This window comes from Oncorhynchus masou, chromosome 3, assembly GCF_036934945.1.
Source record: "Oncorhynchus masou masou isolate Uvic2021 chromosome 3, UVic_Omas_1.1, whole genome shotgun sequence".
Lineage (NCBI taxonomy): Eukaryota > Metazoa > Chordata > Actinopteri > Salmoniformes > Salmonidae > Oncorhynchus > Oncorhynchus masou.
In genome coordinates, this window is record NC_088214.1 from 17,802,942 (window position 1) to 17,814,072 (window position 11,131).

Consider the following 11,131-nt stretch of genomic DNA (forward strand, 5'->3'; position numbering starts at 1 on the left):
GGGTACATCCTCATTGGAAATGAGGCTCAAGTGTCTCCAAGTCTACAATATCTCATGCAACACCATTATTTACATACACAAATAACTGGTCATGGAACTGTATTCAAAACAAGTTCAAAACAATAACCACTTCAATAGTTAAATAAAGGTTCAAATCAAAAAATATATAAATAAAATAATAGAGAAACGGCAACATGCAAGATTTAATCTCCACAGTAACATGAACTCACAAGACCAAAAGCACAATAACATTCTAGTCCTGGTAGTAAAATACACGTCAGTCAACCTACCGATGTTCACTTTTTCAAAATGGTCTTGGTCTGAAACAGGAATGACAAATGTAGATCATGTATTTTTGTAACAACACCATCCTCCTTTCTTATTTTCAAGGAACAGTGGGTTAACTGCCTTGTTCAGGGGCAGAACAACAGATTCGATCTTGCAACCTCTCGGTTACTAGTCCAACGCTCTAACCACTAGGCTACCTGCCGCCCCCTTGTGAACACCCAAAATTAATATCAAACAAAACATCTACAATTCCGGGCCAATATATGACTGTAGACCTCGGTAAGAGTGAAAGTGACCAATTAGACGTCAACGTTGCTTATTGAAATTAGAAAGTAGTTAATTTCCATTAATCTGGCCAAATACGTTTAGATTTAAATACGACTAGAGCCATTTGAGAATAGACCACTTATAAATTAGGTGTACAGTATTGTGCATTGCATTGTGTCAAATAAAATAATCCACTGTTGTATGGTCAGACTTAAAAGACAAAAAAGGAGGCTACTTTACGTTGTATGATAATTAGGGGGTGGAGAGAGACGCAGGCAGTAAAATATGTATTCAACAATGGAATGCAAAAGCTTGAGCAAAGTGTAAATTCGAGACATTTCACAGAAGAATGTTAGTCTTGTGTAGGCTAATGACTTAATCTAATTATTTTTCCGATTTTGTAGAGCAAGTAGTGTTACCCGATTGTCTGGTGTTTTGCAACTGTTCGAGTTGGAATTAACATTTTACCTCGTGCGTCAGGTAGGCTACGGACTACGAATACCTGGAGAGTGAGCGAAAGAAATGTTTGAAAAGTAAACCGAAAAGTTGGGACCTTTTTTTTCTTGTTACTGAATATTTGGAATGTAGTTATACTGTAGAAAATGTGTACACAATTTGTGTGCTACTGTAAATAAATCGAGCAGTTTTGGTTTGATTGGCAAGACCTACGAAGAGACACGAACACCTGACGCACAGTCCACCGTCGTAAGCTTGTCTACAAATGTTTCTCCAAATAGGCTACTCCAATGGAAACACTTTGCTCTCATGTTTTTAATAATAATGAGATTACGAAAATGCATTATTTCATACCATTTTGAAGCTTGTTGTTCAACTTGGATAGATTTTGGAACTCCCTAAGATTGATATTGGGAGTGCCACTGAATCAAGGGATGGAGTTACCTGTGCAGGGCCAGAGCCAGTGGGGCACAGCGTGGTTGGTGCTATGGGCATTTGGTAAGATTTGGGAATGTTTATTTGATTTTTTTTTTTTTTTTTAAATACAAATGTGAAGCCTAATTGTATGGTGTATATCTGGTTATGTATGTTTGTTGCATACCTGACACTAAGGAAAGGGAGTGGTGACAAGTACGGATCGGCATCATAGAAATGTACTAGGGTAACATTCTTTGGAAAACAAAGTGCAGGCTACTTCCCTGCTGTTATCTTTTTGTTTTGATTAGTAGTGAGTGTTTCAACAAACACATTTTTGTAGCATGTGTAGGCCTATACCTGTGTTTAAAAGTAAGCTTCCTGTGTGGTGCACTCTGTTAGTGTGTTAATATAGGCCTTAGCATAACTGCCAAACTGAGGTGTGATAAAGGTCAATGAATGCCATGAACAGGAAAAGCAAGTAACACAGCTTTGTGGCACTAACGACCTCTGTCTGAGGCCCTGTGTGCGCCTGTCTATTTCTCCCGTTTTGTAAAATAGGTCACAACAAGTCCCTTTTTGTGTTCACTAGAAATAAGTGTGTGCCTGTGTGTGAGAGTTTGTTTGCATTCCTCTGTGGGTCTGTGTCCTTGTTCTTGTGTGGTTGAAATGAACGGAATGACTCGTATACAGGTAACATGCCAAAATAAAGGAAACACTTGGATAAATGAGAGATACAAAATATATTGAAAGCTGGTGCTTCCACATGTGTGGTTCCTGAGTTAATTAATCAAGTTGCCTATTATTTTGGCTACCATGGCTAGAAGAAGCAATGTATATTTATTTAACTAGACAAGTCAGTTAAGAACAAATGTTTATTTTACATTGACGGCCTACCCCGGCAAAACCCTCCCCTAACCCCAGATGATGCTGGGACAATTATGCACTGCCCTATGGGACTCCCGATCACGGCCGGTTGTGATACAGCCCAGGATCAAACCAGGGTCTGTAATGACACCTCTAGCAGACCGCTGCGCCATTCTGGAGCCTTAAGATCTCAGTGACTTTCAAAGAATGGGCTCAAAGGAGCATAGGGTCGTGGAATTGGGGCCTGAGGGCACACAGTCTGTGAATGTATTGTAATGTTTTTAAAATTGTATTATCTGCCTTAATTTTTCTGGACCCCAGGAAGAGTACTCTTTCAGGGGATCCATAATAAATACAAATAGGGGATTAGAAGGGGTGTGTGTGTGTGTGTGTCTCGGTCACCTTATCTCAACCCAATTGAACACTTGTGGAAGATTCTGGAGTGACCCTTGAGACTGCGACTCCACCACCATCAACAAAACATAATATAGATTTTCTCGTGGAAGAAGGGTGTCGAGTTCCAGACACTTGTAGAATCTATGCCAGGGTGCATTGAAGCTGTTCTGGCAGTTTGTGTTGGGCCAACGCCCTATTAACACTTTACAGTATGTTGGTGTTTTCTTTATTTTGGCAGTTGCATGTATGTGCCATGGTCTTTTAACGGCGGGTGTAATCATTAATGAGTGAAGGAATCATTAACTACAGACAGTCTATACCCACCTCAACACTTCAAAGGGCAATGTTTGCGATTCCTTGTTTGTTATAGTGATGATGCATTACTCTTTCTCCACACCGTCACTCACCCTGTTTTGCTTTCTCTAACACACACACACCTCTCTCTCATACAGCAGTGTGTGTGAGGGGTGGGTTTGTGGAGCCTCCTCCATCCTTCTCCCTGCGTTCCTTGACGGAGGTTGAGACGCGGCTGCCCTGTCAGTTTCAAGTTCAGGAGGAGGAGCAGGTAGTTCAGGTCAGCTGGTTCAAGGAGCTACCTGATAGCACCAAGGAACAAATCATCACTGCCCACCTCACAGAGGGACACACAGGTTGGTGCACCAACTCACACAGAGTAGACCCCCATCTTAACCACTTAGTCACTCAATCACTATAATCATAATGTTGTTTTCTTGCATTTGTCTGCAATGATTGTAATGTTTACCAGGAATAAATCTGTCTTTGTCTCTCTGTCTTATGTCTGTCAGAGTTTGGGCGATACTCTGGGAGAGTGAAGTTTGAGAGCAGTCGCCCCACAGTGGACTCTGCCCTGCTCATCATGAACACGGAGGAGTCTTATGAGGGGAAATACACCTGTCACATCAGCACATTCCCCTATGGGAACTTTGAGAGGCAGCTGTCACTCACTGTGTGGAGTAAGGCTAATTACTTTCACCACCCTCTTCATCATAGTTGTCAACCATGTGACTATTTTCATTGTTATACTCTCATAGTCATTTCCTGTTAATAACCCCACATTTGACTTGATTAGTTGGAGTCAACCACTGAAGGAAATATCTGTTCTGGCTGACCAAAGCCTTACTTACGCACTCAATTTACCTGCACAACATGGAATCTCATATAGCCTGGCCCTGCCCCTCTACCTCCCTTCCCCCACAGCCCTACCAATCTCCTCTCTGGACCCAGTGGTTCTGGAGGAGGGCCAGTCCTTCCGCATAGCTGCCTCCTGCCGCTCCGTGGCCCGTCCTCCACCTCGACTGACCTGGGATACGGATCTCCCTGGTCAGAACCAGACCCGCAGCTCCGAGGGCGGGGCCGTGTCCACCCACTTCTCCCTGCACCCCCTGAGGAGTATGAACGGCATGCGGCTGGACTGCCTCGTCTGGCACCCTGCTCTGGAGCAACCCCGGAGGATCAGTAACCGCCTGGTGGTGCAATGTGAGTTTACCCTCAGCTGTCACTGTGGTGGGATAGTATAATTAAATGGCCATGCTTGGATTAAAGTGACAAAGTTTATGTTGACAGTTCCCCCAGATGCAGCTGTCACTGGCTATAATGGAAACTGGTACATGGGACTGAAGGGAGCTGAACTCAAGTGTGAGACTGGAGGAAACCCCAAACCACAGAGCTTCACCTGGACCAGGTATTACCTGTCTGACTGTTTCTGTCTGTCATTATTTGCGTAATATAACACTTTGCACTATAAAATGTACTATTCAAATATTTGCAAGAGAAACACACACGAATGCATGATAAAGTGTCAACTAGAGGAAGGTGTCTTCCTCTTTGTTCCATTCAATATGGAATAAATACATTGTCGAGTTACAGAATTAGAAAACCGATTTGAAAGGGATACATTTTCACACGAGTGAGCGAGCCAGGGGGGGGAGGGAGCCATGGAGGGAGGAAGCTCTGGAGACGCCTCTTAAGCACTTAATCATAGTGCCTCGCTTTAAATATCACTCTAATACACTGTAAAACACAGGGTCTGCACGTAATTAAAGATTCTTCTCCAAGTATTACAATAATGACAGCACACACAATTAAATACTCACTATTGCAGCATGCTAACAAATCGTGCGTCAGTTTCCACAGAAGTTAAAAATAATTGAAGAGATACTTTTCTGAAATTGCTCTAAATGTACTGTATATGGAGTATCACATTTATGGCATGTTTCTAAAACCTTAATGCATTTGAATGAAAATAAACCCTATCAGTATAATTATTGTCAAACATGTATTCAGTGTCAGATGTAATCTCTGGCTTTGATTCCATTATAAAGGATTGGTTATAAGGTGGGGCTGAGTGAGTAAGAAGAGAAATGTGAGAAGCCCCTTGTTGGGCTGAGCAGTAAAATGGCAGCCTGGCTGGCACAGTGAAACTTGGGCAACTTGAGCCCTCTCAGTGGACCTAGTTCCTGGTGGGATCAGAAACTGCCTCTCTATTATAGTTCCTGGGACGTCTGAGCTTATTCAGGGGCCTCTTAGTCTTCCTTCATATAGTAGTTGGCTCATACCAAGCCAAGCGGCATTTGTCTATTCAGATCAATAGGAGCAGTAATTAAACTGGTTTTACAGATGAAGGCAAATTGCTGGTTTCCCTTTTGTGGTAACCCTGATGTAACAAATGTATTTAGCTAAAACACCTCACCAATGCACACTGACCTATTGTTTGGATGTAATTATAGGCTACTTCTGTGTAGCTTAGTTGACATTCCCTTCAGAGGTTTATATTCTGGTAATGTCTTGCTGAACGAAAGGCCTTAAAAATGTTTTCGTAAATAGACTTAGAACTTTTTAATTGTGTATTGATCAACCCTGTCCAATACATCTGCCTTCATGAACATAGCCGTTGTTTCATGCAGTGAGTCTGCTATTCCATTAGTCATACAGTGCATTCCAAAAGTATTCAGACCCCTTCAATTTTCCACATTCTGTTGTTACAGCCTTATTCTAAAATTTATTAAATATTTTTTTCCCCCTTAATCTACACACAATGCCCCATAATGAAAAAGTTAGTTTAAAAGAAATGTTAGCAAATGTGTGTATGTATGTATGTATGTATGTATGTATGTATGTATGTATGTATGTATGTATACAGTGGGGCAAAAAAGTATTTAGTCAGCCACCAATTGTGCAAGTTCTCCCACTTAAAAAGATGAGTGGCCTGTAATTTTCATCATAGGTACACTTCAACTATGACAGACAAAATGAGAAGAAAAAAAAATCCTGAAAATCACATTGTAGGATTTTTAATGAATTTATTTGCAAATTATGGTGGAAAATAAGTATTTGGTCACCTACAAACAAGCAAGATATCTGGCTCTCACAGACCTGTAACTTCTTCTTTAAGAGGCTCCTCTGTCCTCCACTTGTTACCTGTATTAATGGCACCTGTTTGAACTAGTTATCAGTGTAAAAGACACCTGTGCACCAGACTGGGAAGACTGAATCTGCAATAGGTAAGCAGCTTGGTTTGAAGAAATCAACTGTGGGAGCAATTATTAGGAAATGGAAGACATACAAGACCACTGATAATCTCCCTCGATCTGGGGCTCCACGCAAGATCTCACCCTGTGGGGTCAAAATGATCACAAGAACGGTGAGCAAAAATACCAGAACCACACGGGGGGACCTAGTGAATGACCTGCAGAGAGCTGGGACCAAAGTAACAAAGCCTACCATCAGTGACACACTACGCCGCCAGGGACTCAAATCCTGTAGTGCCAGATGTGTCCCCCTGCTTAAGCCAGTACATGTCCAGGCCCGTCTGAAGTTTGCTAGAGAGCATTTGGATGATCCAGAAGAAGATTGGGAGAATGTCATATGGTCAGATGAAACCAAAATATAACTTTTTGGTAAAAACTCAACTCGTCGTGTTTGGAGGACAAAGAATGCAGAGTTGCATCCAAAGAACACCATTCTTGAGTCTTGAGATGTTGCTTCAATATATCCACATAATTTTCCTGCCTCATGATGCCATCTATTTTGTGAAGTGCACCAGTCTCTCCTGCAGCAAAGTACCCCCGCAACATGATGCTGCCACCCCCGTGCATCATTGTTGTGATGGTGTTCTTCAGCAAGCCTCCCTCTTTTTCCTCCAAACATAACGATGGTCATTATGACCAAACAGTTTTATTTTTGTTTCAGACCAGAAGACATTTCTCCATGTGCAGTTGCAAACCAAAGTCTGGCTTTTTTGTTGTTGGTGGTTTTGGATCAGTGGCTTCTTCCTTGCTGAGCGGCCCTTCAGGTTATGTCGATATAGGACTCGTTTTACTGTGGATACAGATACTTTTCGCACCAAAGTATGTTCATCTCTAGGAGACAGAACGCGTCCCCTTCCTGAGAGGTATGACGGCTGCGTGGTCCCAAGGTGTTTATACTTGCGTACTATTGTTTGTACAGATGAATGTGGTACCTCCAGGCGTTTGGAAATTGTTCCCAAGGATGAACCAGACTTGTGGAGATCTGCAATTTTTTTTGAGGTCTTGCCTGATTTCTTTAGATTTTCCCATGATGTCAAGCAAAGAGACACTGAGTTTGAAGGTAGGCCTTGAAATACATTCACAGGTACACCCCCAATTGACTCAAATATGTCTATCAGAAGCTTGACTCAAATGATGTCATTTAGCCTATCAGAAGCTTCTAAAGCCATGACTTCATGACTTTTTTAAAGGCACAGTCCACTTCGTGTATGTAAACTTCAGACCCTCCAACCTAAGTGTATGTTAACTTCTGACTTCAACTGTGTGTGTGTGTGTATATTGATAGATATATATATATATCTAGCAATATATCTATCACACACAAGTATGTGGACACCCCTTCAAATGAGTGGATTCAGCCACACCCATTGCTGAAAGGTGTATAAAATCGAGCACACCGCCATGCAATCTCCATAGACAAACACTGGCAGTAGAATGGCCTTAGTGAAGAGCTCAGTGACTTTCAACATGGCACCATCATAGGATGCCACCTTCCCAACAAGTCAATTTGCAAAATGTATGCCCTGCTAGAGCTGCTGTAAATACTGTTATTGTGAAGTGGAAAGGTCTAGGAGCAACAACGGCTTGCCGGGAAGTGGTAGGTCACACACGCTCACAGAACGGGTCCGCAGAGTGCCGAAGCGCATAGCACTTAAAAAATTGTCTGTCCATGGCTGGCCTGCACAGAGCCCTGACCTCAGCCCCATCAAACACCTTTGGGATGAATTGGAACACCTACTGCGAGCCAGGCCCAATCGCCCAACATCATTAATGCTCATGGCTCAATTGAAGTATGTCCCCGCAGCAATGTTCCAACATCTAGTGGGAAGCCTTCTCAGGAGAGTGGAGGATGTTGTAGCAGCAAAGGGAGGACCAACTCCATATTCATGCCTATGATTTTGGAATGAGATATTCGATGAGCAGGTTTCCACATACTTTTGGTCATGTAGTGCATGTTAATTAGGTTATGATTACATTGTTGAGTAGCTCAGTATTAATATGGGCAATATTTTTTAATGTATGTGTTTGTCTCCATCTGCAGGGGTGGTAAGGCCCTGCCAGACGGTCTCACTGTGAATGGAGCAAGGCTTCTGTTTGGCCGAGCCCTGAGACAGAATGACACTGGAGTTTATGAATGTGTGGTGAACAACGGCATTGGGACAAGGAAAGTAGAATCGAACATCACAGTGACAGGTAATGGGCAAAGTTACTCCTGTATTTTAGGAGAACCTGGACAGCATAATAGAATTTATCTCCTGCCGTGTTTGGTACCATTTGTGCAACATTGCTGCCCCCTTGTGACGATCTGAAATACCAACTTTGCTCAAATAGAAAATCTGCAACGTATCTCTATCACTGCAGTTGGTTGTTTGTTTACAATTGTGTATGTTCCCATCCCTCACATAGAGAAAATTCGCAGTGTGCAGGAAACCACTGTTGACACTCTAGTGATGATCATTATAGTTGTGGCTGCTGGGGTTTTGGTCATCGTCATGATCATCATCATCATCTTAGTCAACCGATACCACAGGCGCAAAAACAGAAAATTAGAGATGGAGCTTAGCGAAAGAACGTGAGTTGATTTCCACAATACTTTGCTCCCCCTTTCCATTTTAGTCATTTAGCAGATTATGTTATCCAGAGTGATTTACAGGAGCAATTAGGATTAAGTGCCTTGCTCAAGGGCACATCTGCAATTGTTCACCTAGTTGGCTCTGGGATTCAGACCAGCAACCTTTTGGTTACTTGCCCAATGCTCTTAATCCCTATCCTCAAATCCCCTTCAGTTTGACATTCTCTGTCTTTCACAGGTTAAAAATCAACACACTCTCCAGACAGGACTCCTCCCGGAGACTCAACTCTGTCAGCACAGACCCCAGAGGACAGGTACTCAGTACTTTACATACTCAACTGAAAATTGGCGCAAAATAGATGATAAACTATCATGATCAATTAGTATCTACTTGTGAATGACTGTGATACCCCAAATAATTCTCTCTACTTTTCACCCCAGAATGAAGACTGTACACTACTCAGACTAGACAGTAGAATGAAAAACAGCCTAATGTCCCTTGAGGTGAGTCCATAAAATATTTTTTAGCAATATTCTACATTTACAACATGTCCACTATCAAATATTTTTTTCATTGATGTTTAATCTATAGCATTATTTGGATCCTTCCTGTTAGGACCGTCCCATCTACATAGGCAGTGAATCATCCCTGGGTGGGAGGCGGGGGACTGTTGGAGAGGGGGATGTGGACTACCTAGGCCGCCCTGTCCTGTACCAGTCTAGCTGGCATGAGGGCAGAGAGAGTATGAGGGGCGCGGAGATGGAGGGAGAGAGGGAAGAGCGCAGACGAAGGGTGGAGTCGTACCTGAAGAGAAGCAATATGTCCCTGGTGTGTATTTGTTTGATCAAGGAAGAGTATACATAAAAGTTTAAATGCACATAGGGCTGTGAGTTATTACAAAATAAACTGTTTTTCTTAATGCCTTGCAATATGTGGTCTCAATTTTGCAGGACTCTGGCCTTCCTTCCTCCCTTGTCCCCATCAAGCCCCAGGACCAGGATGGCAGTGTGGGGCCCACAGACATCGCCCCAATGCACAGTGACCTGTGTGGCCAGAGGGAGGGGGTGACCAAAGGGGAAGACTGGGGCCACAAACAGGCAGTGCTGGAGGTTGATGAGGCAGACTGTGACACCAGTTCTTACCAGATCTCAGAGGCGCTCTCCAACCACTTCCACTACAGCAACGGGTTCCTGCGGCCCAAACCACACTCCAACGCCATCCTGCTACACCCCAGAGGACAGGTCATCTAGACATGAGGCTTGGCTGAATAGGGAACTGCACTCAGCTCCACCCTAACCTAGTGGTCATTATACAGAAGTGAGGGTTTGGCAACATGCTCACGTTCATTGCCATTTGTCTTTTCTTTTTTTATCAGCATTGTCTTCTTGTATGTCCTATGTAAACAATATTTACTAGCCTAAGTAGAGATTGGACAAGATTGCACCATCACTTTGTATCAACTATAAACCCAGTCTTGTGTAAGCACTCAGTTGTGATTGTGCTATCATTTTAGCTAACCTTATAGTTCGGATATCCAAATATATCCTGACCTTGTGAGTTAGTTGTTTTCATGTTCATTTCAACAACAAATCAAAAGGGCTCAAAGTTGGATAATTCAGATTTTTATTCATACAAATGTATGCATTGACAAAAGCATGTCCATTGTAGTGTTAGTCTGGCATAGCTCTACAAAAACCTAAAGATGATGGAGATCCTCCTCTTAAGCGTTCCTTAAAAGGTTATAAGCAGGAAGCTGTAAACCTGCAACTCTGATCCCTCACTACAGTATATAAGCACCACTAGTGCAACAGTTGTGGTAGGGTCTCACTGCTATCACTTTATAGAATGGGAAGACAAAAGTAACACACTGCTGCTTTCTGCAAGTGTCTTGATGGTCTTATCAACTCTGTTCTCAGTCATTAGAAAATGTTGTTCTACAATGTTCTTCGTTGTCTAGTCATGGTGATAACGATCATTAGACAGTTTGGTTTGTTCTGAGGGCCCTGTGTACTCGCTGGTGTCTGCGGAGATTACTCTGCTGAGCGAAACACCTCCCGCACATCACACAGCTGTACGGTTTCTCTCCTGTATGAATCCGCTGATGCATCTCCAGGTGACCGACCCGGTCAAAGCTCTTTCCACAAAAGGAACAAACAAACCACTTCTCTCTTGCTGGGGTTCTCCTTGGGGATACCTTTGCTGAGTTGAAACCATTTGAAAAATTTGGGGCAAGTGAGAATACGTTGTTTAGCCAAACATTGGAATATCCTGCACCCTCATTGGCTAGTGTTTGTTTGTCTGATGGCACTCTGGTAGTTGTCC

General features: G+C 42.8%; 1 protein-coding gene across 2 annotated transcripts; it reads left to right on the forward strand.

The window, feature by feature from the left end:
• Nucleotides 1-213: 213 nt before the first annotated feature.
• On the forward strand, nt 214-10,294 carry LOC135511772 (nectin-4-like). 2 transcript variants are annotated; one of them, XM_064933249.1, is made up of 11 exons: nt 214-1,509; nt 3,144-3,338; nt 3,495-3,662; nt 3,907-4,185; nt 4,273-4,390; nt 8,278-8,429; nt 8,643-8,808; nt 9,047-9,122; nt 9,250-9,312; nt 9,425-9,637; nt 9,760-10,294. In XM_064933249.1, exons 1-11 carry the CDS (start codon nt 1,446-1,448, stop codon nt 10,057-10,059), a joined length of 1,794 nt encoding a protein of 597 aa, XP_064789321.1. In that variant the 5' UTR covers nt 214-1,445; the 3' UTR covers nt 10,060-10,294. The 2 variants fall into 2 exon arrangements, with proteins under 2 accessions (XP_064789321.1, XP_064789316.1); XM_064933244.1 differs by having other exon boundaries at nt 219-1,509; nt 3,141-3,338.
• The last annotated feature ends 837 nt before the right edge of the window (nt 10,295-11,131 follow it).

Excerpts from the sequence above, each read along its gene's own strand:
- LOC135511772 (XM_064933244.1), top strand. The coding sequence starts at position 1,446 with ATGGAGTTACCTGTGCAGGGCCAGAGCCAGTGGGGCACAGCGTGGTTG. Across the intron at positions 8,809-9,046 it reads ATGGAGCTTAGCGAAAGAAC|GTTAAAAATCAACACACTCT; the intron begins GTGAGTTGATTT and ends TGTCTTTCACAG. Across the intron at positions 9,123-9,249 it reads GCACAGACCCCAGAGGACAG|AATGAAGACTGTACACTACT; the intron begins GTACTCAGTACT and ends TTTTCACCCCAG.